The 25,603-nt window shown below is 44.3% G+C and overlaps 1 protein-coding gene across 4 annotated transcripts in view; it reads right to left on the bottom strand.

Moving 5' to 3' along the window:
- The window catches only part of LNO1 (Nuclear pore complex protein), a 184,333-nt gene that overhangs the window by 25,095 nt on the left and 133,635 nt on the right, over positions 1-25,603 (bottom strand). For 2 of the 4 annotated variants that reach the window (XM_086510691.1, XM_086510692.1), the window contains exons 7-16: positions 13,947-14,086; positions 12,707-12,869; positions 12,191-12,519; positions 11,885-12,115; positions 11,542-11,723; positions 9,090-9,248; positions 8,966-9,023; positions 7,702-7,835; positions 7,507-7,613; positions 3,015-3,375 (exon numbers count right to left, since the gene is read on the bottom strand). In XM_086510691.1, the coding sequence (XP_086366817.1) occupies positions 3,015-3,375; positions 7,507-7,613; positions 7,702-7,835; positions 8,966-9,023; positions 9,090-9,248; positions 11,542-11,723; positions 11,885-12,115; positions 12,191-12,519; positions 12,707-12,869; positions 13,947-14,086 (1,864 nt within the window). Of the gene's footprint in view, positions 1-3,014; positions 3,376-7,506; positions 7,614-7,701; positions 7,836-8,965; positions 9,024-9,089; positions 9,249-11,541; positions 11,724-11,884; positions 12,116-12,190; positions 12,520-12,706; positions 12,870-13,940; positions 14,087-25,603 lie in introns of all 4 variants that reach the window. The other 2 variants (XM_086510690.1, XM_086510689.1) reach the window with 1 other exon arrangement.

Raw genomic sequence — 25,603 nt, forward strand, 5'->3', positions numbered from 1 at the left:
TCCAGTACACCCAAAACCTGACCCACATGAAGAAGACTACAAAGCACTGCAACGCCGGCGAGAAGATACCAAAAACCCAAAACCGCTTATGGAATACCGTCGTGGGAAAACGTAGCCACATACACGCAGATACACGACGAAGGAAGTCTCGAGTAACACAGCAATCCCATAAGAGGTGACAAACATCCTCCTCGGCAAATAAGCAACAGACACATGATGAAGGACGGATACGGCGCATCCGAAGAAAGGTACCCACTAGGAGCACACCAAGTAAACATCGCCAAAGAAACAAACGCTCCTTCAACGGCAAATGGCTCTCCCATATTGCAGATATAATCCTTCGCCCACCAAATATCTGATTTATGCATGTGTCAAATAGCGTTGCAATGATCAGCAATCCATGGATGAGGCAGAAGAAGAGCATATGCCCGACCGGCAGAAATATCTTGAAAAGCCAGTCCCCCAAGCTTCCAGTCAGACATGCGATCACCATCAGCCATAGGTGAAACGGGCAAGAAACCTATCAACATTTGTTGTAATTCTCTCCAAAACTGGCGATAGTGCATGCCCAATCCAAAGCGGCGAGCGGCAAATGGAAACTCGAAAGTGCAACCAGCTGCATCCACCACATCCTCAACCACTCGAATGCCACGGCAAGAGAGGAAATACGCCTGGCGAGGCGAGCGGTCGACCAAAGTAAGAGAAAAAGCCCGGCTCCAATGAAGGCTCTCCGCGCGAAGTGAATTTCCTTCTCTCCGAGCATTCCACGATAGATGAATCGTAACCTGTTTCCATGCAGAAAGCAAGGTGGAAGAAAGTGGGCATCCAGGAATATGACCATCCATCTTACCAAATACTGCCTCCCACATGGATGATTGCCAGTGACCAAATGATGATGTAACCACATGCTGACTCAAGTGTGCAAACAAAAGAGTCCAAGGCTGAGATTGTTGCGTAAGTGTAGGCAAAAGCATAGCCTTCCTAGCAAGGACATGCCTACGCAGGTCCAAAATATTCAAACCACCAAAGCGCTTTGGTGTACAAAGTTTTGCCATTGACATCAGACGCAAACCTTTTTTGTGAGCACGCATTCGCCACAAATGAGACAAAATGGCCGACATGAGAGAGTCAAGACAATGGCGGGGCCAATGCAACAATGGTAAAAAGAATTGAACATATGCCATGAGGATACTTTGAACAATTCGCAGGCGAACATGTAGTGGCCAAGTAGAAAGCTTCCGGTAATGCAATTTAACATTCAAGCGATTCATAACCCAATCCACTTTCTGTGTGTGAGTAACATTCCATCCAATTGGATAACCCAAATGCCTAGTGATTACATTCGCAGAACAATCTCTCCTGGCCATAACAAAGCATGCCAATCACAAGAACGAAGCGGCAGAAGCTTTGATTTACGGAAATTGACTTTAAGACCAGCCGCAATCACAAACAATTCCAAAGCGTTCATAATCACTTGAACATCATTTTGTTGATTGCGGGGCATAAACAACGAGTCATCTGCATAAGCCTGCCCAATAAAGGTATGACCCGACGGTAGCTGCAAACCATGAAGACGCTGCGCAGAGGTCAAGTAATCAAGATACATCAACAAAGGATGAGAGGCAATTGCATACAACAAAGCACTAATAGGACAACCTTGCCTAACCAAACAACCAAGCGGCCACAATTCTGTCAATTCACACACACACACACACACACACACACACACACACACACACACACCTAAAAATAGAGTGAATATTAAAAGGGGCTAATTAAATTCAAATCTGGAGATTAAGGATTGGTTTTAAAGTTGAAAATACAGAGATTTTGACAGCTTGGTAGGAGGGCCAAAAGATGTGCAATCTAAGCAATCGAGGGTTCAATGGAATGGCACCAAAAAGCACATTGCACACACACAAATTTCACAACGAAATCATGCCTACAATGAGAGAAATGGGGCTGTAAAACAAGCTGAAAATGAACACAAAAATGCATAAAAATTAAAATTGCGCACACACAAACAATTATTGGGATGTCACTATCACCAATGGATTAATTAAAAAGGGTAGTGGCTCATTGGTATTGCCAAGAGCATGCCCAAGCTTAATCAATGGTATTAGTGATTAAGAAGAGAGAAATTAATTATGCCTAGGTGTGAACCGTCGGCTCTGATACCACTTGTTAGGGAACGGGTGCTCAACCCTAAGCGTTATTAGTGGGCTAGGCTATGGTGGATGAAGCCTTAAGCTCACCATGATGTTGGGGTTAGGGTTAGAGCAATGCAAATTAGAATTAGAGCTACACCAAGGACGAGCATAAAGAGAGAGTAAAGACACAATTGATAGAATTCAAAAGTGCAATTGATTGATTAGAGAATAGCTTCATAAGTAAGCTTAGTGTTTTACAATCATTGGCTAGAGAGGTAGCATCCTCTTGCTGTTGGACCATGTCATCAATTATCTTTTCCTAGGTGGCTTTAATGCTTTCCCACAAGTTGGGCTTACCCCAACATTAATAGGAGTCCATCTCTGATCACTTTAGCACAAAGCCATCATACAATCCTAGAACCAGGCATTTTGTTTGGTGTAGTGGAACAACTAACATGTACAAATGCAAGAAAAGAATGAAAGATCTTAGGTACATCTACAAAAGTCGAAAATGGACAATGCTAAGAGGAGCACGCTTGGCCAAGAAGTACTGCAACTAAAAGATATGGCACATCATATAAAAAGAAGGAACGCAGGAGACACATAGAATACAGTCCTGCATTAGTCAAGGATGTTTTAATTATGTCATCAGGATTCATTGTCTCTCTCAAAAATTAGTGCAACAAAGCCCTTTTCCATAATTCAGATGCCATACGCAACAGTTTTGTCACTGGTCTTCTTGAGCACATTTCTCACTGATCTTGTTAAGATCACCTCTCTAGGTTGACATCCAACTTAATCTTGTCTTGGATTATAACATGAATTGTAAAAACATAGGAGAAAACCAAACTGCTACCAGCTAACCTTGTCCACAGAGTCTCTTCTTCTTCGTGTACTGTCTTGCAATCCTGCACGTGCTCCAGCTGGAGGTGCCTGCTTTGATGGTGTTTGCAATGAACTCTTGATAGTAGTCCTCACAGGAGAAAAATCAGAAGGTCCAGCTGAGCTTAAGCGAGCTCTAATCCTTGCCGCAGGATTTTCTTGTAGCATCAAACTCTGCAGCTTGAGCATTGATGTGTTCATTGAGCTCTCTATTTCCTCTTTTGCAACGGGAGGGAGTTTAAGTATTTCTGATTGTAATGCAAGGAGACTCGCCAACTGCTGTGCAACCACCATTTGTGTGTTAACAGTGTCGTATAAGCTTTGCATGCATCCAAAATTTTTGCTGCAATAAACAACCGAGCTCAGCCCATGACAGCCAAAAACACAAAGTTACTTTTATTCCACTTCTTTGAATCATCAACCGTATGAAGCTGATAATTTTTGGCAAAATTGTTTGATAACACTGCTTTGTACTCTACGTCATACAGTAAATAAAAGAGCATGACCAAGACTATTTACTCCACAATGCAAAATCCCTTCTTTGGCTTGGTTCCTAAAGAACCGGCTAGTTCACTTCTGATAGGCGCTCACTCAATTCATCCACAAGCCACACTTAGAAAACAGCAATTTACCACTTACATACCCATGAAGAAAGACCACCACAACGGAAAAGAAAGTTAAGTCACTCCCCTGATTTATCATTTCATTGCTTCCAATGCACTATAGTGGATGTACAAGATTTCAAGCTGTGAGTGTGTTGCGTCATCAAATAAAGTCTCTGAACTTGAGTTACAAGATAATCAGGATCATGATTTTATGGGCTCCAAAAGCCCTTATGTGCAAAGTCAATCCCAACAAAGCTGAGTGCTCGAAATCAACAGCACCTGTGTGTGTAATACATAGCTGGGGTGCTTCGGTCACCACAATCTCAGTTTGCGGTCTTCTTCACCTGGGTTAGATTTTGGACTATGTGGGCCATCTGGCATCATAGGAACTCCTTAATGTTCCAGGGCACTTTTGTTGACCCCTTTCCCTATTTCAAATTATCTCTTGGTCAAGCGCTGCATTTTGTCTATGACGCTAGAGACATCACTCTTGATACCTACAGGATTTACTTTGACTGTTTCTAGCCTTCGGAGCCTCATAGTGCTCCGTGTTTTGTATCCCTTTCTTTTCGTGGGTTTTCCTCGCTTTGAGGTTTCCTACTTGTAAATTAATCAAAGCAGATTTACAAAAAAAAGAAAAGGTGTCTAATACATAGCTGGTGGTTATGACTTGTACAATGCAAATTTAGTTCAAGCAAAAAATGTGTATGTAGTTGATAACCATGATAACAGACATGTTATCAAATACACAGTAAAAGAAATGGTATTGGGGAGAGTAAATCCAACAAGATATGATCACATTCAAGCCAAACAGTGTGCATTGCTGCAGTTTTTCCAAAGTGGAAAGGGAGGTGGGTTGGTGAAGCTACACTCAGAATTAGGTGTAATGTTACCACCAAGCATTAATGCAAAGGAGCGCCTTGTTAAACTGTCACCATCATTAAAAACCAATACAAGAATTAGTTTGCAAATGCAAAATAACAATGTAGTAGCTTTTCATCCATTAATGATCAAATTCCACCTAGGCCTTAGACTACCTTGATTAAATCAACGTAGAGAAGGGTGTCTTCAACACTAGTAACCGGACGTATTCCCATGTTCCATTCTAGATCTCAGACTCGAGAAAACTCGGAAGCTGTCACTTCCTATTCTGAAGGACCCTAGTCTCAGGAGCCTCTGTTCCTTACTAAGAATTCTCAAGAACCAAGCTTCTCATCTCTAGAACTCACTATCCACTCTCCACGCAAGACATTCCTATATCCCTATTCAAACTCTATACCCAGACTCCTCTTCCGTAGAAATCTTAGCATCAACTCTTTTATCCTGGACACAAACTCCCTCTTGAGGAATCTCTACTCCCTGATCCAAACTCGATAGTCTACAACTCTCAGAGCTGTGAATCTACTCCTTTTGGGCTGATTTGGCTCCGTTTCCACAGCGTTTTTCTCCTGCATAGGCACTTGCCTCCTTCGGCTCCTACTCCCTTGTGCGAAGGGAGAACACACACCTTTTCTTTTTTTTTCGTAAATCTGGAAGGGAGAACACACACTCATAGGCCCAATCATCTGAACATGAAAGATTCACCTATGAAGTCTCAAAACTCGGAAAGCAACTCCTCGGCCGAGAACTCTATGTAGAAGACCTTTCCTTCCTACTTCTGCGCAATGGAGCTTATCTACTAGATCATCGCATCATCTGGTACACTTGGGCCAGCCATAGGAGGCCTCTGGAACATCATCTTGATGGCTGAAATCTGCGGCAGCAAGGGATGTACTCTGACGCTTTGTTTTTCTGATGCCTGAGAGTGGGAGCTTTTATATCTCTTGGAAGTTGGTAGGAATAGGGGTGGTCTTCCCAGCTCCGCAAGAATAGAGGGAGATGGGAGGTGCAGAGAAAAAGAGAGATGAAATATTAAACATCTTCAAAAGGCCAAAATGACCTATTAGACCAAACTGATACAATCTTGGTGGATCTAATACAATGTCTGGGTACAAAAATAAAATGAAGTAAAGTGAAAAACTAAAATCTTAACTGTTGGATGTGAACTAAGCAGCTAGTTGGTGCTGAGTAGGATAGAAGTAGGGGGGAGAAAGTAGTGACTGGGGGCTAATACAACACAATGTGGGTGTGCATGTGGGAATATAATGGGTGAGAGCTGATACAAAGACTGATACAAGATGAGCACAATGTACAATGCTAAATCATAGGAGATCCATCATCAGTGGTGGCAGGCATACGGATGGTCCAGACCACCACGACCACGATTTTGAGATAGTCTTAGCTGGATTAGATATTGGTGAGCCGTTGGTGGCTCTATATGGTTGTATATATCCGTAGCTGTTTGGGATTTTTTATCACATCTACTTTTGTGTGGTCCGTCGTTTTAGAGTCTCTCATCTTGATTTGTACACAGCACGTTTGCACTATCCCTACACAGTTGAGCCTCGACACCCCCCACTGTACCTATGAGATCTGGGCTGGAGCTGAGTGTGCTGCCATGCCAGCGTCTGTATCAGTTTATTTGAGTTTGTCGATGTTCATGCTGTTCATGTTCAGGTTTTGCTGAGTCGTACTGTTGTTGCTCTGTTGTTCTTTGTCTTCAGCGTTTGCATTCTGTGGAGTGAGATATCACGCACATTGCACTGAGGAGCACCCACTATAGAGGGCACGACACATTTTCTCCGCTACACTTGGTTGCAACTGAAGCTGTCGTGCGCAGGTCTCCAAGACTTTCTTGATCTCAAAACCAATCCTAGCAAGAAGCGGTAAGTACTCCCTCCTCACACCAAGGAAGCAGACTGAAACAGGCAAATTTGCTTCCTCGGCAAGAACATCGGAAGCTGGGTCGAAACCTTGGCGCCACTGCCGGAAGTGAGCCCTGACCGCTCGGATGGACAGAGGGCTCATCGAGATGACCTTGGCGACCATCTCAAGAGTCTCAAACTCAATCTGGTAGTATCCTCGCCCAAGAAGCTGAATGTCGATGATCTTTCCCACCTCTGCTAGAAGGCGGTCCTGGAGGAGGTCGCATACCTCGCCTCGGCTGGGTCAACTGCAAGATCTTGCAGATAACAGAGGCGGGGCGTGCCAACGGACAGAAGGAGGAGACACCGGCGAAAAAACAAAAAAACGCGGGGGGGAAGGGGGGGGGGGGGGGGGGGGCCTGCGGGCTAGGGGCAGGGCACAACGTATGGGCAGTGGGTGGCCAAAGGGAGGACGCGCAGGGGGGGGGGGGGGGGGGGGGGGGGGGGGGGGGGGGGGGGGGGGGCAGTGCGCTGGGCTAGAGGGATGGCAATGCACAGGAGGCGCGGTTGAAGGGGCGCGGGGCGGGGGGGGGGGGGGTCGCGGGAAGCAGCAGCGAGCCGTCCTTTTACTTAAGGTGCTCAGCTTTTGCTCAAAACAGCTATGTATTTTGCACAATCAAATAGGTGAAACGAAAAATAAAAATAAAAGAAGAAGATGCCTTTCCCGCTGTTTGCCCTTAGGCTGGCTTGCCTTTTCCCCTGTATGTTGGTTTCACACTCATGATTGCAAGAACTGGTTCCACCAAAATCGCCTACATCACTGATCAAAGAGCAAGGCCACTCAGATTGAAGCACAAGATCCAATACTGAAAATTCTTGGCTTTACAAAAATGCAAAGCAGTTTGAACCTATTTAGGTTCATGATTGGCAACCAAGTGCATAAACTATTCGGGAAGACGCTTTATTCTACTCTTCAGGAGCGTTGTATTGTTTGAGAGGTTTTCCCCTTTTGGTCGTTCAACAATTTTTGGTAACGACCTATCTAACTGCTGTCCTTTTCTGTGTAATAGACTAACTGGAAAACACAACATTAAAGAGATCATCTTGATCATCCCAAAAACACACCTTTCTGAGAGTGCTGGTGCCATTCTTGGTGGTTTCTTTTTCTGCCATTGATAAAGTTCAAGATTGTGCAAGTGTTCTTCGAGCTCTGAAATCTGCTGCTTTAAGGACTGAGAAAAAATAAAAAATTTAGCTTGTAGCAACAGAATTCAAACACCACCAAAACTAAAAAAGCAGCTCCTAATAGCCTGTACTTGCCTGATCTGCTTGCAGAATACGTTTCCGCATCCCAGCCAATTCAGGATGCAAGGTTTGTTTGTTCCAGAGCTCCTTGTAACGCACATCAAACACTTGCTCAAGAATACTTTGAACGTAAACCCTCCAAGCATCCACTAACAGAACAAGCGAATCAGAATTCAGCATCCTCAACGGGTGCAACAGTGAATTTTATCTTTTTGCTTCTGAATTAAGGCAAATATAATCATGGACACTCTGCATAAAGAACTCGTCAGACAATCTAGAAAATTCCCTAAGGCCCTAACTCACGAGTTGGCACATCATTGCCCAGCCTATCAAGAAAATCAAACCAAATGTAATTGTCTGTTGAAGAAGGGACTTACTCCCCACAAGAGAGTCATGGCATATTGTGATGAAGGACTTTCCGCGCTCAACTTGGTGAAACAATGTTGTAATCCAGAGATTTCTACAAAAGCTGCAGGACATTGAGATTCTGCATAGCTTCCTGTGATTTTTTCCACATACCCCAACTTGCTCTGTGGTACATGATCCTTGCTTCCAGAAGAATGACAGTAGCTGAAGCCAGAGAGCAAGTATTTAACAGAATTTCTCAGCCCCATAGCCCTCACAGCTGGATACCATTGTACACAAGCACGCTACATTTCTCTGGGTTAAGCCCTCTTATGTTTCTAAAGGCCTCTTTACGAAAAGAAGAGGTTTCACGCATAAAGCCCAACTTACACACAAGCTGGTGGCTTATGTGGGCGGTCAAAAATTATAGGTGGTATTTAGCAAAGAAGATGCAGAAATCACGGACTCTGAAGATAAGTTGGCGGCAAGGGCGTCAGGAAGAATAATCTCTTTAAGCTCATCTCTCACCCAAACTCTGGGAGTACCACACTGTGGCATGAGCACTTTGCACATCTAAGGGTTTCATACATGGATGGAAATGCCACCACTATTTGACTGCCCTGGTCTTTCAGATGCAGACAACTTTCACAACATGTCTTACCTTTGGGCTCCACACGCCTTCCATTTAGACATATGAGAGAATGCATTAAGTTGGAAGAGAATGGAGACCTGTAAACACATCTGCGCATTCCAAATTTAAGATATGGGAAGTCTAGAAAGGAGTATCCACCTTGGTGATAGACCTTGCCTCGTATTCTCAAGCCTCATTAATATTGTAAGCTCTCTCAGTGTCAAATTCGGCGCTTTCCGACATACGTTTAGTATAATGTGATATGTTAAAATAGTAAAAATTTTGAAACAGATCAGATCTTACATTGTAAGCATTCATCTCGAAGCTCAACCATGTTCAGCCTTTGCTCTATCAGTTGTACCTATCAAGTTGTGTTGTGTGAGTTGCTGTACCTGATGCAAAAAGCACCGTCATTACTATCACTTACTTGAAGACTCTCGCATTGTTTGGACATGGTCCGAGTTTTGTACTGTATTTCTTCAACAGATGTCTTGGTGAAGGAAGGTTCCAACTGTCCCTTATTTAGTCTCTGTTGCCCTCCAATAAAATTCATCAGACTTTCAATCTCAGTTGCCATGTCTTTCACCTGATGTAAAGACACAAATTTAGGATAATGAGTAAACCTTAAAATATATGCCCCTTTATTTTAAAAACTCTCATTATGTGAAGTTTAAACACATGATAAAACAGATCGTTCATAGTTTGACCACATATTGAGTTTATGAACTGTGGGCATTGAATTGGAGCCATATGTTTGAGCTGGAGTTCCTCTTAGCCGTATGTTTTCGCTAAGGGAGGCACGCTTCGCCGTATTTGTTTGTTGTAAGTTTTCTGAGCTACAATTGGCACTCTGGTCGCACTTTCAAAGTTCTTAAGCTAAAAGCAAATATCGAAAAGAAGGTGTTTTACAGCTTTAACCTGATGCTCAAAAAGTACCCATGTTGGAATACTGCCAAAATCCCAAAAAATACATAACAGCATCTAATATTTATGTGTACCCCCCCCTCTCTATATGTTGCCACATTAGCACATCTGTATTCTGCCACTTTTGGCATGTTTATATAGTGCCACGTTATCAATTGTGACAAATGTGGCCAAAGTGCCAGTTGTAACACAGATCCAATTGTATGGACCCTGCAGTGAGGAGAACATTGTAGCAATATAGAAGCATCAAAAAAGAAAAATACCGCCAAGAGTGCCTAGCTTAAGGGGCAATGGATCTTAGATAGTAACTATGTTTCTTCCTGTCTACATCAGTGCATGTGTTTGTCTTGTCTCCAGTTATTCCCAATTGGTGTTGTAATTTTCAGTGGGGTCACAGCTTTCAACAAAAATTCCAATCTACTGACTGCAACAAATCCATACACCATGGTGGATATACAAGACAACAACCAACATGAGGAGGAAGAAGAAAACGAGGTGGAAGAAAAGGTTGAGGTTGAAGAGGAGCAGGCAACCATTAATGGACAAGACGGGATGACTGCTCTCGAACTTGATGGTGAGAGCTATCAGCAACCTCTTGGATCACTTCCTTGAGTGATCAAGGATCCCAATTACGTCAAACGCATGGAGGAGAAGGTGATGAGGAAAAGTTGTAGATACTAAAAGGAGTTGAAGAGTCCTTTTAATCCTAGCATCAAGGCAACAGTTAAAACAGAAAGGGCTTCAACTAGTGCAGAGTCCGATCAATTGGTGGATGGTAACACTTCAACGAAAATTCCAATCTAGTGACTGCAACAAATCCATACACCATAGTGGATATACAGGACAACAACCAACATGAGGAGGAAGAAGAAAACAAGGTGGAAGAAGAGGTTGAGGTTGAAGAGGAGGAGCAGGCAACCACTAATGGACAAGACGGGATGACTGCTCTCGAACGTGATGGTGAGAGATAGGTAGATGTTAGCAACCTCTTGGATCACTTCCTTGAGTGATCAAGGATCCCAATTACGTCAAACGCATGGAGGAGAAGGTGATGAGGACGAGTCGTAGACACTAAAAGGATTTGAAGAGTCCTTTTAATCCTAGCATCAAGGCAACAGTTAAAAGAGCAAAGGCTTCAACTAGTGCAGAGTCCGATCAATTGGCGGATGGTAACACCAGGCAGAAGGAAACACTCCAAATTTTCATGAATTCATGGGAAGAGTTCCCACTTTCAAAAGCTTGGCAGGAAAGGAATATCCATGGATGCAGCCCAGTCCTCCAGAGGATATGGGGCTTACAGAGTCACCATGACAAGATATGTTCCAGGAACTGTTGTGCTTGGCACCATCTTGGCTCCACATTTGGAGGGGCAAGAAGAAACATACTACTACGGGCAGCTCCTTATCATTAACTGGCACCTATAGAAGGAAGGTGGATAGGTGCGATAAGTACGGTACCGAAAAAACGTTAAAAACATTGTGCAGTATGGGTAGTTACTACCCGTACAAAGAATTTGTATTGAATACAAAAACAGACGTACATGTCTACTTATTCTTGCTTGCAAACATGTAAATGCATGTATATATGATGTATACATGCATGTACGTCACCCCTAGACACATGCATGCATTCACAGTTGTATGTGTGTTTGTGTGTGCATATAAATAACAACCAGTATGTAAAGTTTTGAATACCGATACAGTATTTTTTGTACGGTATGGAAAGACTGGTAAATACGTGTTTGGAAAGTGTCACGTTCGACATTCTTATGGCTCTTGCCTTCATTCACCAGTTTGATGTGTGCCTCTAGGTGAAAACTAACGTCTGTGGAATGCTCGTTGTTTTCTTGTGTTCAAGCACTCATAGTGTTATATGGCATATTTGAGGAGAATCATCTGTTCCACAAACATCAATCACTGTACACTGCTGATATTACACTCTGCAGCATAACTTACCTTGTTTAGCTCCCTGAAAAATTCTGATTCCATCTCAGAGAGAGCAGTAGCGTTGCTGGTCTTGGTCAATGCAGAAGAAACTGGCCTATTGCTGACGTCCACTGGACCTTGTGTCTCTCTCTGACCACGAAACTCTCTGTGTCCTGCTTGCACCTCCTCTCTCCTCAATTCTTTTAAGCTGTCTAGAGATCATATTAGAAGTCAATGAGCTGCTTAGCCATCTTAGTACGAATTCATGTATGATAAAGGAGTCCCAACTGCTATCACAAATTTAAAGATTTACATATTCCTTTTAGAGCTTCAGATTAAGTCTTCTGTAAAGCAAGAACAGTGTAATATAGACCTTGTTTTTTAGTGTCTGCAGCTTCCATCTCAAAAGGCAGATGTCTTTTAAGCTGCTGGCTGTTCGTATTTTCAACCCTAGGGACTGCAAACACGCTTTTGTCAGGCCAGTTGTTGTTTGGAGAGGCTTTTCCACCATGACCCTCCAGACCAGACTTGACCTTTTCAGCCACTGTCACTGAGGATTTGCTTTTGTGCTCAGGAACCTCCACCACAGCAGTTTCACCAGAAACTTTCAGATCAAATAGTATGAAGTCAAAATACTTCAGATTAAATCTTTTGAAAAGTAAACAGTGTTAATACAAACCTTGTTTTTTAGCATCTGGAACTTCCATCACAGTAGTGGGATGTTTTATAAGCTGCTGGCTGCTAGTATTTTCAACCCTAGGCACTGCAAACATGCTTTTATCCGGCCAGCTATCATTTCCAGAGGCTTTTCCACCACGAACGTCCAAATTCAAATTTTTATTTTCAGCCATCATCACTGAGGATTCACTTTCGTGCTCATGACCCTCGACAACGGCTGTTTCATCCGAAATTTTTAAGTCTAAATTGTAATAAAGCAAAACTTTGCTTGCTTCAGGAAGCTCCGAAATAGCATTGAGAACCTCAGCATTTTTCCCCTTGTTGTCCATTCTGCATATCCCACTAATCAAAATTATAACACATTTGCCAAGGCCACCAACGTGTTTTTGGCAGTGAAGTGCTCAACAGAGATCAGGCATGACCTTGAAAAATAACCCTTAGTATAGGTACTTGAAAATTGGCATAAAAGGGATCACCCTTTGACAGCCTTTAGACCAGCAGAAGAAAAAATGGATACCTGGCTATTGAAAACAGGCTCAAATTTCCTTCCATGGTCATGCAAAATAAAATAGGGCCAGGCTTGAGTTTCTCGCCACTGTCACCATTTGGTACAGGAATTTCAATGGAGCGTGTTGTTTTATCAATAGCAAGTCCCACGGCACAATTATCATCACCGTTAGCTGAAATCAAATGCCACAAGAGTTTCTATACTGAAGGAGAAAGCATCAAGTACAAATAATAGACTATCAAAACAACCTTGACCACCATAAGATGAGCGAAACGTCAAACGTCTGAATATATTGACTTCAAAGAAAACATTGAATGCAACAGGATATTACAACAACAGACTGAAAGTAGCTCTTACATCACAAAGAGGAAAACACCATATTGATCGTGTGTGGGAGTTTACCTTCAAGCCACTCAGATGGAGTTAACAACATACTACAAGAAAGGTAGGCCCTCGTGCTCTAAGCATGTTCAGAGTTCAAGGATTAGCACCAAAAGTACTACCCTTAAGTGCTCTATGTCTGCTTCTTGTTTCAACATTGTGACCCCATCAAGACTCAAGAGTACACATATTCAGATATTTTCTTGGATTAGAGTCACTAAGACAACCACTACTTGCAGCTTGCTGACTATAACTTCCAAGACGGGACGAGGACTCGCTTGCCAATGGACCAAATAGACGAAGCCTTTGTTCAGGGTTTAAAACAGCATTGTTTTGTGCTTCCAATCATCACAGACATCACCCATGCATAGCATCTTTAAATTGGGGGAGACAAAACTCTTCTGAAAAGCCGCTATGAGAAGTGAGCTATGAGCCCATCAGGTGGAGAATAATGCAATTTCAAACTCCATGTAACTTATTTTAGAAATCAGCCCACAAGACCATATTAGCTAAAACGATGCTCTTGGGCTGCCCTTGTAGAAACTGCTGTTGCACACCAAGATCAAATGGCAGAAAATCATTCAGACCATGCATCTGAATGTCAAATGTATATATACATAACTGCAAGCCAGAAGGTACTGCCAAAAATAAATACAATGCATAATAGAGCACAAGATGTAACCCAGCCACAAGAAGAACATATAACTTTTCCATTGAACATGTTTACAAGTTGTATTGACGTATGCATTTCTGTTCCAAGTTTCCAAACCACTTTTTACGATAATGGTAGACAAAACATAGGAAAGACTGCTTGTATTCTTGAAGAACAAACACCAATCCAGAGTAAAGAGAAGAAATGGACCTGTACCTCGAAGCTCTATTCTTGGAGTAAATCTCTCGTCCACTAGCTCAAATCTGTACACTTCAGACTGCTCAAGCTCTGTAAACCATCCCAAAAGAGAGATGTGATCATCAACACACCTTCTACTTGTGACAATGAGGAGTTCCCTACAAAAGAAGGACTGATTAGAGCGATAGCACACCAATAGAACAATCAAATATTAACTCTGTTGAAGTAAGGTTCAATCTATAAGATTTCTTTATCAGTTCTCATCACAAAAAATCGCGACCCTCATTTTGTAAAATAAACTCTGCTTAGCATAATTTCTTCTTTGGTTGGAGTCGACTCTTGCAGCACTACTTCTCAAAAACTGAGTAATAGAATGTTTCTTGTGGAAAAATCAGAGATAGAGCTTCAACCTTGCAAAGATGAAGAACGACAGCTCCACTTGAGTTTTATTCTTGCGAGAAAATAGTTCTTGTGTTTGATAATCAGGAATAGACCGTACATACGAAAAGTTAACTTACGAGAGTTCGTACCATCTTGTTTGGGATGCCACACCCAATCAGCCTCCTTAAAGGAAACATCCTGCCTTTTCTTGTTAGCTTGAGCCTTGCTAAGCCAGAGCTTAACACTTTAAAGAACAAGACTCACCAACTTGAATGGCATTACAAGTTACGCACAGATCTAGTAAACTCAGATTGAAAAGTGGACTTAATCTTGCATTACTTGCACAAAAATTACACCAAACATCCTTGGAAGTGTGAATGTAGGACATAGGCTTGAAGTGCTAGTGTAACAAGATTGGACACTCCAAGCGGGAAATCTACAGCAACACAGCTAACAAAATTGCAAACAGCTTAACTTGAAAACAACGAGAGGGAGAGAGAGTCAACACAAAGCGGCGGAGTTCCGCTTCCAAATGCACTAGGGAGAGGAGAGAGAGATACTTTGAGTGAAGGTTCTATGAGTGATAGAGAGAGAAAGAATAACGCTGGATGGGGTCCCAAACCCCCCTCCAACGGTCCCCCTTTCTATCGCTAGAGAGGTATTTCCTTTAGATTGTACAAATGCTGATACAATGGTCCTAGAACTGAGATGCTGATGGGATCATGATATGCACAACACCTAGTCAGACTACTGATCATAGAGGAGATTGAGATGAGATCTGCCAGCAACCGATGATGGACTTCCTGTGATCCTGATGAGGATTGTATATCATGCTCACTCATGAGTCTACACTTCTATCACTTCTGTCTCAGGTCTGTATCCGCCTTTGTATCAGATATTGTATGAGCGCCCCCCCCCCCCCCCCCCAACATCTAGTCATGCGGTACGAGGATCAGATATGCCTGGGTTTGTTCTTGCTCGAGCTGCGCAGACACAGAGAGCGCCTGATGAGAGGAGAGGCTAGCCATTCACAGAGACAGATCACAGACTTCTTTAGAACTGCCACTCGACACCTGGAGGAGCTACTCTCACAGCAGAGCTCGTCGCTTTACACCAGAGGCATACTGATCGACCGAGCGACTGAGATGGGGAGATCCAAACGCCCACGACTGCGGAGGACTACACAGCATCGACAGAGGCTGCATCAGAGGATTCGGTCACGTTGGCTCAACCTGCACGAAGCTCGGTCAGACTATTGACCATGGAGGAGATTGATGAGATCCACCAGCGACCGATGCTGGATCTCATGTGATCCAGCTATCCCAGCTACTTTGTTTAGCTGCTTAGTCCCAGCTACTTTGTTTAGCTGCTTAGTCCACACCTAGCAATTTAGGATTCCATAGTATTTTATTTTGTCATTCTGTCATTTTGTCATCTTGTTACTCTGGCTTTGTATCAGATCCACCACACTGTAACTTTCTGGTCTCATAGGTCACTTTGGCCTTTTGAAGATGTTAATATAACATTTCATTTCATTTCTCTCTCTTGTTACTCTGACTTTGTATCAAATGCACCACCTTGTAACTTTCTAGTCTCATAGGTCACTATGGCCTTTTGAAGGCGTTAATATAGCATTTCATTTCATTTCATCTCTCTCTCTCTCTCTCTCTCTCTCTCTCTCTCTCTCTTTGTATCAGATCCACCGCTTTGTATCTTTCGGGTCTCATAGGTCATTATGGCCTTTTGAAGACGTTAATATAACATTTCATTTCATTTCATTTCTCTCTCTCTCTCTCTCTCTCTCTCTCTCTCTCTTTGTATCAGATCCACCGCTTTGTATCTTTCGGGTCTCATAGGTCATTATGGCCTTTTGAAGACGTTAATATAACATTTCATTTCATTTCATTTCTCTCTCTCTCTCTCTCTCTCTCTCCACTATCTACTTTCAGCTCAGTTTTGTATCAATTTTGTTTCATTTGTCTTTCCGATAGACGGATGACATACACACAATGTACATTTGATTTGTCTCATAGGCCGATTTCGGCCTGACATAGACGTTAAAAATCTTTCTTTCTTTCTTTCTTTTTCTCTCTCTCTCTCTCTCTCTCTCTCTCTCTCTCTCTCTCTCTCTCTCTCTCTCTCTCTCTCTCTCTCTCTCTCTACTGCTATATTGTATCATGGTGACACTTATCCCCACTTTGTACCTTTATGGCATGATACCATTGCTCAGCCTACCAGCCACCCATAGGAGTCGCTAGCATTCCTATCATTTCTCTGTTTGTAGTTTTCTTGTTTGTACCCAGACTTGGTACTAGACTCATCATTGTAATCAGCTGGTCTCATAGGTCATTTTGGCCTCTTGTAGACGTTAATATATCATTTCATTTCATTTCATTTCTCTCTCTCTCTTACTCTTAAGAAAGCAGAAGAGGGTAGATTGTCCAGAGCCTCTGCGGCCTGGAGAGGGTTGGAGAGCATGTGTTCACAAGTGCAATTTCAGGAACCACGAACAAAACTTTGGCTCTTTGATACTGTGGTGGCTTCGGCTATGCTTTATGGGGTCCAGATATAAGACCATCTGTGGATCAGGATAAGTGGAAGCCAATGGAGAGACCTTTGGTATATTTGATTTCCCAAATGATTAGAGCCAAGGCCTCCGTACCACACGCGATTATCTGAGCGGAACTAGCTGCCCCTCCGATAGAAATTGAAGCTCTTACCAGATCAGTGTCTTTTATACATGGTTTGTGGGATACAAATAATTGCCGCTATACTAGATTGGCCCTCGAATCCTCTCGACAGTTAGCAATGAAAGGGGATACATCATGCTGGTATGCGCAACTGTCTTCGTGACTTCAGAGACACGGGTTCAATATTGAAAGATTACCCCCCTACCAATAGTCTCTTGAGGCTCCATGACTAGCAATTACACGAACGGAGATTAATAAAATCATCCGTCGGGATCTTATACAGTTGGATACTAAGAGGACATGGGTAGACCCTACACAAGAATTGGGCACGAAGATGGCCGACTACAAAGAAAACTTCCTACAGCTATCTAAAGATGGATTTGTGACTCGCCCGAGCTACATGGATACCCAACTGTCTCATGGTTTGAGATGTGCTATTGGTCAGATTCGTACATCCTCACACCAACTGGAAATTGAATTTGGCAGATTTAGGGGAATCCCACCTGAGAGCAGAATTTGCAAGTTATGCGGAATGGAGCCGGAGACAGAATTACACTACATATGCCATTGCACCGTATACTATGAGATACGTGGGCGTTTCCATTGCCTATTTAAAGAAGGATTTGGACCTCTAGATAGAGTCATGCAATACCAAGATCAAAGATGCTTAGGCTTGTACGGATAATCTAATGAGAAGACAAAGAGCACTACAGCCTCAGAGGCAGATCACAGTTTTCTTCGGATCGAGGGAAGCAGGAGGGGAAGGAGAAGCAAGAGACCAGCAGCCAGCACAAAGGAGTACCCACATCCATACCAAAGGCACCCTCATTGACAGGGCGATTGAGCTTAGGAAACGACCACGACCGAGATGCAGAAGCACACTTGACCGGAGGAGACTACAACAAAGGATTAGAAGTATTCTAGCCAGACAAACCCAGAATGCTCCTAAGAAGTATATTTAATACTTTGTATTTAGTTCACATTTATTTTCACACTTTTCACATTTAGTACTTTAGTACTAAGGTACCCAGACTTTGTAACAGATTCACCACTTTTGTATCGGTTTGGTCTCATAGGTCATTCTGGCCTTTTTGAAGACGTTAATATAACATTTCATTTCATTTCTCTCTCTCTCTCTCTCTCTCTCTCTCTCTCTCTCTCTCTCTCTCTCTCTCTCTCTCTCTCTCTCTCTCTCTCTCTCTCTCTCTCCTGCACCCCATATAACATAGTAGAGGCAACCAAATGTCATAGAGCCATAACTTTGTCCTAGGTTCTTGGAACTGAACCTGCGAACACATCCTCTCCATTCCTCCCAGAGCCACACCAGCTGTAGTTAGTCTAGTCTTTGCTGCTCTTCTCAAAGAAAATCTCGGCCCAGTAAAGACTACCCCCAGGTAAGTGTATGCATCTGTATACTCCACAATCTCCTGACCATATTTGAAAGTAGGTACTGATCTCTTGACCCATTGCGGTGTGGTGTTAAACACCATAACCTTGGTTTTACCTAGGTCTACACATAGTCCACTATCCTCTGCAAAACTGCGTAGTGCATCCAAATGTCGTTGCATACCTTCTGGTGAGTCAGATATCAGCACAATATCATCAACATATAGCAACAATGGGATCCACGTCCCTGCCAGCTCGGCACCCCTGTCACCCTCTCTGTCAATGTAATCAGACACCTCATCAACATACATACCAAAGAGAGTAGGAGACAATGGGCAGCCCTGATTCACTCCAATAGTAGAGTGAACTAAATCAGATACCCCTTCCGGGGTGCGTACATGTCCCACCACTGATCTGTACAAAGCCATAATCCCCCAAATCACCTGTATGGGCACCCCCATCTCCTGCAATCTACGCATCAATCGAGCTCTTGGTACGATGTCAAATTCTTTGCGAAAATCCAAAAAGCTACAGTAGATCCGTCTCCCATGTGCTCTGCCCTCCTCAATGATGGTCCTGAGTGTCAGAATATGATCAAGAGTGGAGAAACCCCTCCTGAAGCCGGCCTGACCCTTTGCTCGTACACCCTCGTCCTCTGCCCAATTACTCAAGTGTTGCTCCAGAATAGATGCATACAACTGTGCCAATGTGTGTCCAACCATAATAGTGCGGTAGTTCCCAGGCTCTGTAGGGTCACCAGCCTTGAAGATGGGAACAATAGTAGACAACCTCCAAGTCTCAGGTAATCCCTCACACATGGCACGATTGAACAACACTGCGAGAACCTCCATCAACATATCCCTGGCATGTATAAAGTGCTGCGCTACTAGACCGTCATGATCATATGCCTTCCCGGTCCTCATCTTGTCGATGCCGCTTTGTACCATCTCAGGTGTAAAGAAAGTGCTCGTAGTTGGGCAAGGCTTGGTAGGGTTTGGAAGGGGTTCTTGTCCAAGAACCGTATATAATGATTGGGCAAGGCTTGGTAGGGTTTGGTAGGGGTTCCTGTCCAAGAACCGTATATAATGATGTCGCATATTGGCCCCCCCTATGGAGATTGAGGCACTTACCAGATCAGTCTCCTTTGTACACAGTCTGTGGGATATTACCAGAGACAGATATGCCAGGGTGGCTCTAGAGTCCTCCAGACAATTAGCTCTTAATCGGGATATATCATGCTGGTATGCACAGATGCCATCATGGTTTCAAACACATGGTTTCACCATGGACAGGTTGCCTCCTTTTCAATACTCTCTACAGGCACCCTTGAGGTCTCTAACACGGGTAGAGATTAATAGATTTATTCGTCAGGATCTGATCCAGCTGGACACAAGGAGGACATGCCTTTCTATAGAGAGCATCTTCTCCATCTCACGGGGTATGGGTTTGTGATTCTACCTAGCTATATGGACACGCATCTTTCTCATGGTTGAGGAGAGATGGAGTATGTGGATGAGGAGAGATGGTGATAGAGGTGCACAGCTGGCAGGGACATGGATTCCACTATTGTTATATGCTGATGATATTCTATTGATCTCTGACTCACCGGAGGGGATGCAACATCACTTGGATGCTTTGCATAGGTTTGCCCAAAAAAGTGGTTTGTCCGTCAACCTTGGTAAAACCAAGGTCATGGTATTTAATACCACCCCACAGTCGATCAGAAGATCAGTGCCCGTCACATACCGCCAAGAGAAGGTGGAGTATACACATGCTTACAATTACCTTGGAGTGCTTTTTAGTGGGCCAGCATTTTCATTGAGGGCAGCAAAGAATAGATTGACCAGAGCCCATGCAGCATTGGGCAGATTGGAAAGGATGTGTTCACAGGTTCAGTTTCAGGAGCCTCGGACGAAGCTCTGGCTCTTTGACACTTTGGTGGCTTAGGTTTGCCCAGGAAAGTGGTTTGTCTGTCAACCTTGGTAAAACCAAGGTCATGGTATTTAATACCACCCCACAGTGGATCAGGAGGTCAGTGCCCGCATTCACATACGGCCAAGAGAAGGTGGAGTATACACATGCTTACACTTACCTTGGAGTGATTTTTAGTGGGCCAATATTTTCATTGAGGGCAGAAGAGACTAGATTGACCAGAGCCCATGCACCATTGGGCAGATTGGAAAGCATGTGTTCACAGGTTCAGTTTCAGGAGCCTCGGACGAAGCTCTGGCTCTTTGACACTTTGGTGGCTTCTGCATTGCTTTATGGAACTGAGATTTCGGGACCTTCACTAGATCATCACGGGAGGCCAGGCCGCAGTGATGGATGGGGGGGAATGGAGAAGCCTCTGGTCTCTATGATCTCGCGGCTCATTAGAGCCAAGGCTTCAGTACGACGTGCTATTGTACGAGCTGAGCTAGCTGCCCCCCGCCTAGTGGTTGAGGCACTCACCAGATCTGCCTCCTTCATAACCGCATGTGGGAACTTCGCAGAGATAGATATGTGCGCCTTGCACTTAGTCCTCTCGACAGTTAGCCATGCAGGGAGATACAGCATGCTGGTATGGGGAGATGACATCATGGTTTCAAGCGCATGGGTTCAGCATAGACAAATTGCCTCCCTTCCAATACTCACTGATGCGCCCTCTCTGACTCTTACACAGTCCGAGATCACCAGGCTCATTCGCCAGGACTTGACTCAGCTAGACACCAAGAGGACATGGATACAGCCAGCACAGGAGCTTGGGACGTAGATGGCTTTCTACAGACAGCATCTCCTCCAGCTTACGGAGGATGGTTTTGTGACGAGGCCCAGATACATGGACACCCACTTGTCTCATGGGATACGATGTGCTATTGGCCAAATACGCACATCTTCGCACCGGCTGGGATCGTGAATGGGAGATACAGCGAAGTACCAGCACAGGCCAGGACATGCCCCCTGTGTGACATCGAGCCTGAGACAGAGTTGCACTACACATGCCACTGCCCCGTCTACTACGAGATACGAGGCCGCTTCCATTGCTTGTTCAGAGAGGGGTTTGGACCATTCTCCAGAGTCATGCATTACGAGGATCAGAGATGCCTGGGTTTGTTTTTGCTCGAGCTGCGCAGACACAAAGAGAGCCTGATGAGAGCAGAGACTAGCCAGTCTTATAGACAGATCACAGACTTCTTTAGAGCTGCCACTGGACACCCGGTGGAGTTGCTACCACAGCAAAGCTTGTCGCCTTACACCAAAGGCACACTCATCGACCGAGCGACTAAGCTGAGGACATCTAGACGCCTACGACTGCAAACTACTACACATGCATCGAGAGAGGCTGCATCAGAGGATTCCGATCACTTTGGCTCAACATGCATGACGCCCGGTCAGACTACGGACCATGGAGGAGATTGATGAGATCCGCCAGCGACCGATGTTGGATCTCCTGTGACCTAGCTATCCCAGCTAGCTCTTTAGCTGCTTAGTTCACACCTAGCGGTTTAGGATTCCATAGTATTTTATTTTGTCATTTTGTCATATTGTTACTCTTATTACTCTGACTTTGTATCGGATCCACCACATTGTAACTTTCTAGTCTCATAGGTCACTTTGGCCTTTTGAAGACATTAATATAACATTTCATTTCGTTTCATTTCTCTCTCTCTCTCTCTCTCTCTCTCTCTCTCTCTCTCTCTCTCTCTCTCTCTCTCTCTCTCTCTCTCTCTCTATACAAACAAGCGGATTACACAAATGGAGGGAGATGAAAGACTGGAAAGCAGATATGGAGGGATGGTGGAAAGAGAAGACCAACCTTCTTCAAATGTTTCTCAACGAAGGCGCGCATTGGAAGAAAGAGAAAGAGGACCTGCACGCTGAGCTACAAGCACATAAGGCGGACTCCAAAGCACCTAAAGAATAGGTCTCAGCTCTCAAGCGAGAATTTGTTGATACAGCGAGCAGTGGACTAGAGGAGGGGGAATTCCAGCCTTCGGTAGTAGAGGAAATCAAGGTCATCAAAGAGCAGGCACGGATGATCAAAGAGGAGGAGAAACAAAAGATCGTAAAGACGTCTTCGTGGATGGATGTGATCACGAAGACGCAAAAGAAGGCAGAGGAGGCCGAGAGTGGATGAAGTCGCTAAGAAAGGCAAAGGGAAAGAAACCACATCTGTCCCCACTCCCACAATCATCAACATGACTCTAGAAGAAGAACAACGAAGGAAAACTAGGAAAGCCATATAACAGTAACCGGTCTAAAAGGCCGAGATGATGTGGAAGGGGAAGTTGAAGAACTTCTCCGCATGATGGGTAGTGAGGCTACTCATACAAAGGCATGGTAGGTGGGGAAGAAGACACAAGGCAATGGGGAGACTTCAAAAGGGAGAGCTCTAATCATCCGTTTCCCATCCATGGAGGCAAAGAAGGACTTCTTGAAGAAGCGTCCTACACTAAAGAAAACGGGCATACTCCTTGGAGATGACCTCACTCTCACACAGCTTGCACATATGAGAGAGGTAATGCCAGAGATTCAAGCGGCAAGGGAGAAGGGAAAGACGGCCTTCTACAGAGTTGGCCGGGTGGTGATTGTAGAGCGGCGCTCCACATGACGGTGTGAGACCCATGGGACCACACTAAAAGTTGCCACTTGGAATTGTAATGGATCTATGTGACTTGATGTGGGCGCTTTTGAGGATAGTTTCATGGGAAGAGACATCGTCTTCTACACTGAGACACATTAGGCCCCTCGGCAGTCTATGCCTCACATTAGTGGATATAGATGGGAGACAACATCTAGACAGAAGACACGATCAGAGCACAGAGGGCGGGGATCACGAGGAGTGGCAGTGTTATTCAGGGAGGATTTGCAACCATTGATACATATAGCCCGCAGGGATGAGCAAGCTAGGTACATGTGGGTGAGATTGAGACCAGAGACAAACAGATATCTATACATTGCTATTTGCTACTTTCCTCCGAGCACGTCAGTGTATACACCACCCAGAGGACAGTCCCCTTCTATTTTGGATGATGACATATGGGAGTTTTCTAGAGATGGTGACATCATCATTCTAGGGGATTTCAATGCTAGGACTGCCCATCATCAGACAGTATTTTATGATACTTCAGAGGAGATGCTGAGAGAGCTGGATGTTGCAGAAACAGGCCTATCCAGACTATCACAAGATGGAAAACACACTAGGTATGGACGACACTTGATAGACATGGGGACTGACATGGATTGGCCATCTTGAACGGCCTACAGAGATTTCTTGCTTCGGGGGGTTTTACATGCTTTCCACACAGACATGGAGGCAGCACAATGGATTATGTCATGGAACAACCGAGACTCATCTCTAGTATCTTGGATCTCATGGTTGGACCCAAACCTGTTGGTGTTTTCTGAAGGTATCGCAGGGAAATTCTCTCTAAGCAGGAAATACCACCTTGGTACATTTGTTTTATACCTTTTTGCAAGAAATGCATTCTTGGACATTGGCACTTCTATGACCTCGACTGTATGGATGTCAACTGTGTTGAGTGCGATATAATTTTGACTGGTGAAAACGACACTATTTTTTAAGCCTTGCAAAATCGATGCCCCTCCACACATTTGAAGCGAGAACTGTCACAGAATAGACGGAAGCATAAACTGACTTATAAACGCACTTCAAATACTCAAGACAATTGGAGAGACAGAGAGAGATAGCTTGACACTTCATTGGGAACTATAAGATGGGTTGCTCCATCCCTCATAAAGAGAATATCTTTATTACTAAGGGAGAATCTTTACAAGCACAGGAAAGGGGCAAACGCCCGTCCTCTATTTCTTTCTTTGTTCTATTCTGACTACTGACTGAGAAAGCATTTCCACTCTCTTTTTGCTACGAGGACTTTCCCTCTTTTGCAAACTTTGTTGGAAGCTCTCACCAAGAGAGTCTATCTTCCAAAAAGCTTGTCGGAAGCTCTCACAATGGAGAGTCTATCTTCCACTATGTGTGGCCCTTCATGCACAATCATTCGTGCACCGAACTCAAGAAAGAAACAAGCAAGATGCACACAAACATGCTTGGTTTAATTTTCTGCACACAACCTGAAATTCTTCCCTGTGCGCACTCCTACGCCGAAACGGAGGCCGCCTTCGTGATGGAATCGCACCGTTGAAAACGGCCCTATTCCAGGTGATTAGGAGCTGAACACAGAGAATTTTCAGCAGCCAAGCACAAGAGGAAAAGAGTTTTCTATCGCTTTTTCGCGATGAATCTTCCCCCACAACAGCCTATGATCAAGAGAAACCTTGTTCTAGGTGATGGGAGCAGAGTTACCGAGGAACGGCATTTTAGGGCCTTGGAACGCCGCGCCGTTCCGGCCGGCTGGAAGTTTCTGGAACGCATCGGAACGGAACAGCGTTCCGGCTGAAAGCTGTCACCCGAACGGCACCACCGGAATGGGACGGAACGGCCGGAACAGCCGGAACGGCCCCAACGGCAGTTTTTGAAATTAAAAAAAATGACTGCTGGGCAGCCAACGGCCATTTTCAGCAGTGAAAAAAATATATAATGCCCCCCTCCTCCCCCATTCTTCACACACTCATCAAGCCTCAAGGCCCATTCTCCCTTGCTTGAGCCTTGCTCTCAACTCTCAAGCCAAGCTCAAGCAAGGGAGAATGGACAGCGGCAAGGGAGAATGGACAGTGGCAAGTCCGCCGATTTCCTCTCTGCAGAGTGGACAGCGGCCATAGAAACCATCGGTGAGCAACACGTGGTGGCCTTTGTCACAGATGGCGAGGCATCAAACAGGGCAGCAGCAGCTATCATAGAGGGCCACTATCCGCATGTGAGAGTGTGCTTTTGCAAGGCACACTGCTTGAACAACCTTCTAAAAGACATCGGCAAGCTAGACTGGATTGCTCCAGTCATTGCTGATGCAGTGAAGATGGTTACTTTCATCAACAATCACAACTTGGTTCGGAGTGAGTACCTCAAGAGGTCGGGCGGCAAAGTGCTTCTAAAGTATTCAGATACCCGCTTCGCATTCAACTTTCTTCTTGTACGCAGGCTGTCTGAATGTCAAAATGCGGTCCGACAGGTCTTCATCAGTGATGAGTTCACAACCTCCCCCTATGCAAAGACAGTTACAGGGATTTTGTGCAAGGATAAGGCAGAGGATCTTGAGTTCTGGAAGGAGCTCAAGAGTCTAGATGCACATGTAAAACCGGTGGTTCATTTGCTTCGAG

Source organism: Adiantum capillus-veneris, chromosome 4, assembly GCF_014529385.1.
Source record: "Adiantum capillus-veneris isolate H3 chromosome 4, ASM1452938v2, whole genome shotgun sequence".
Taxonomy (NCBI): Eukaryota; Viridiplantae; Streptophyta; class Polypodiopsida; order Polypodiales; family Pteridaceae; genus Adiantum; species Adiantum capillus-veneris.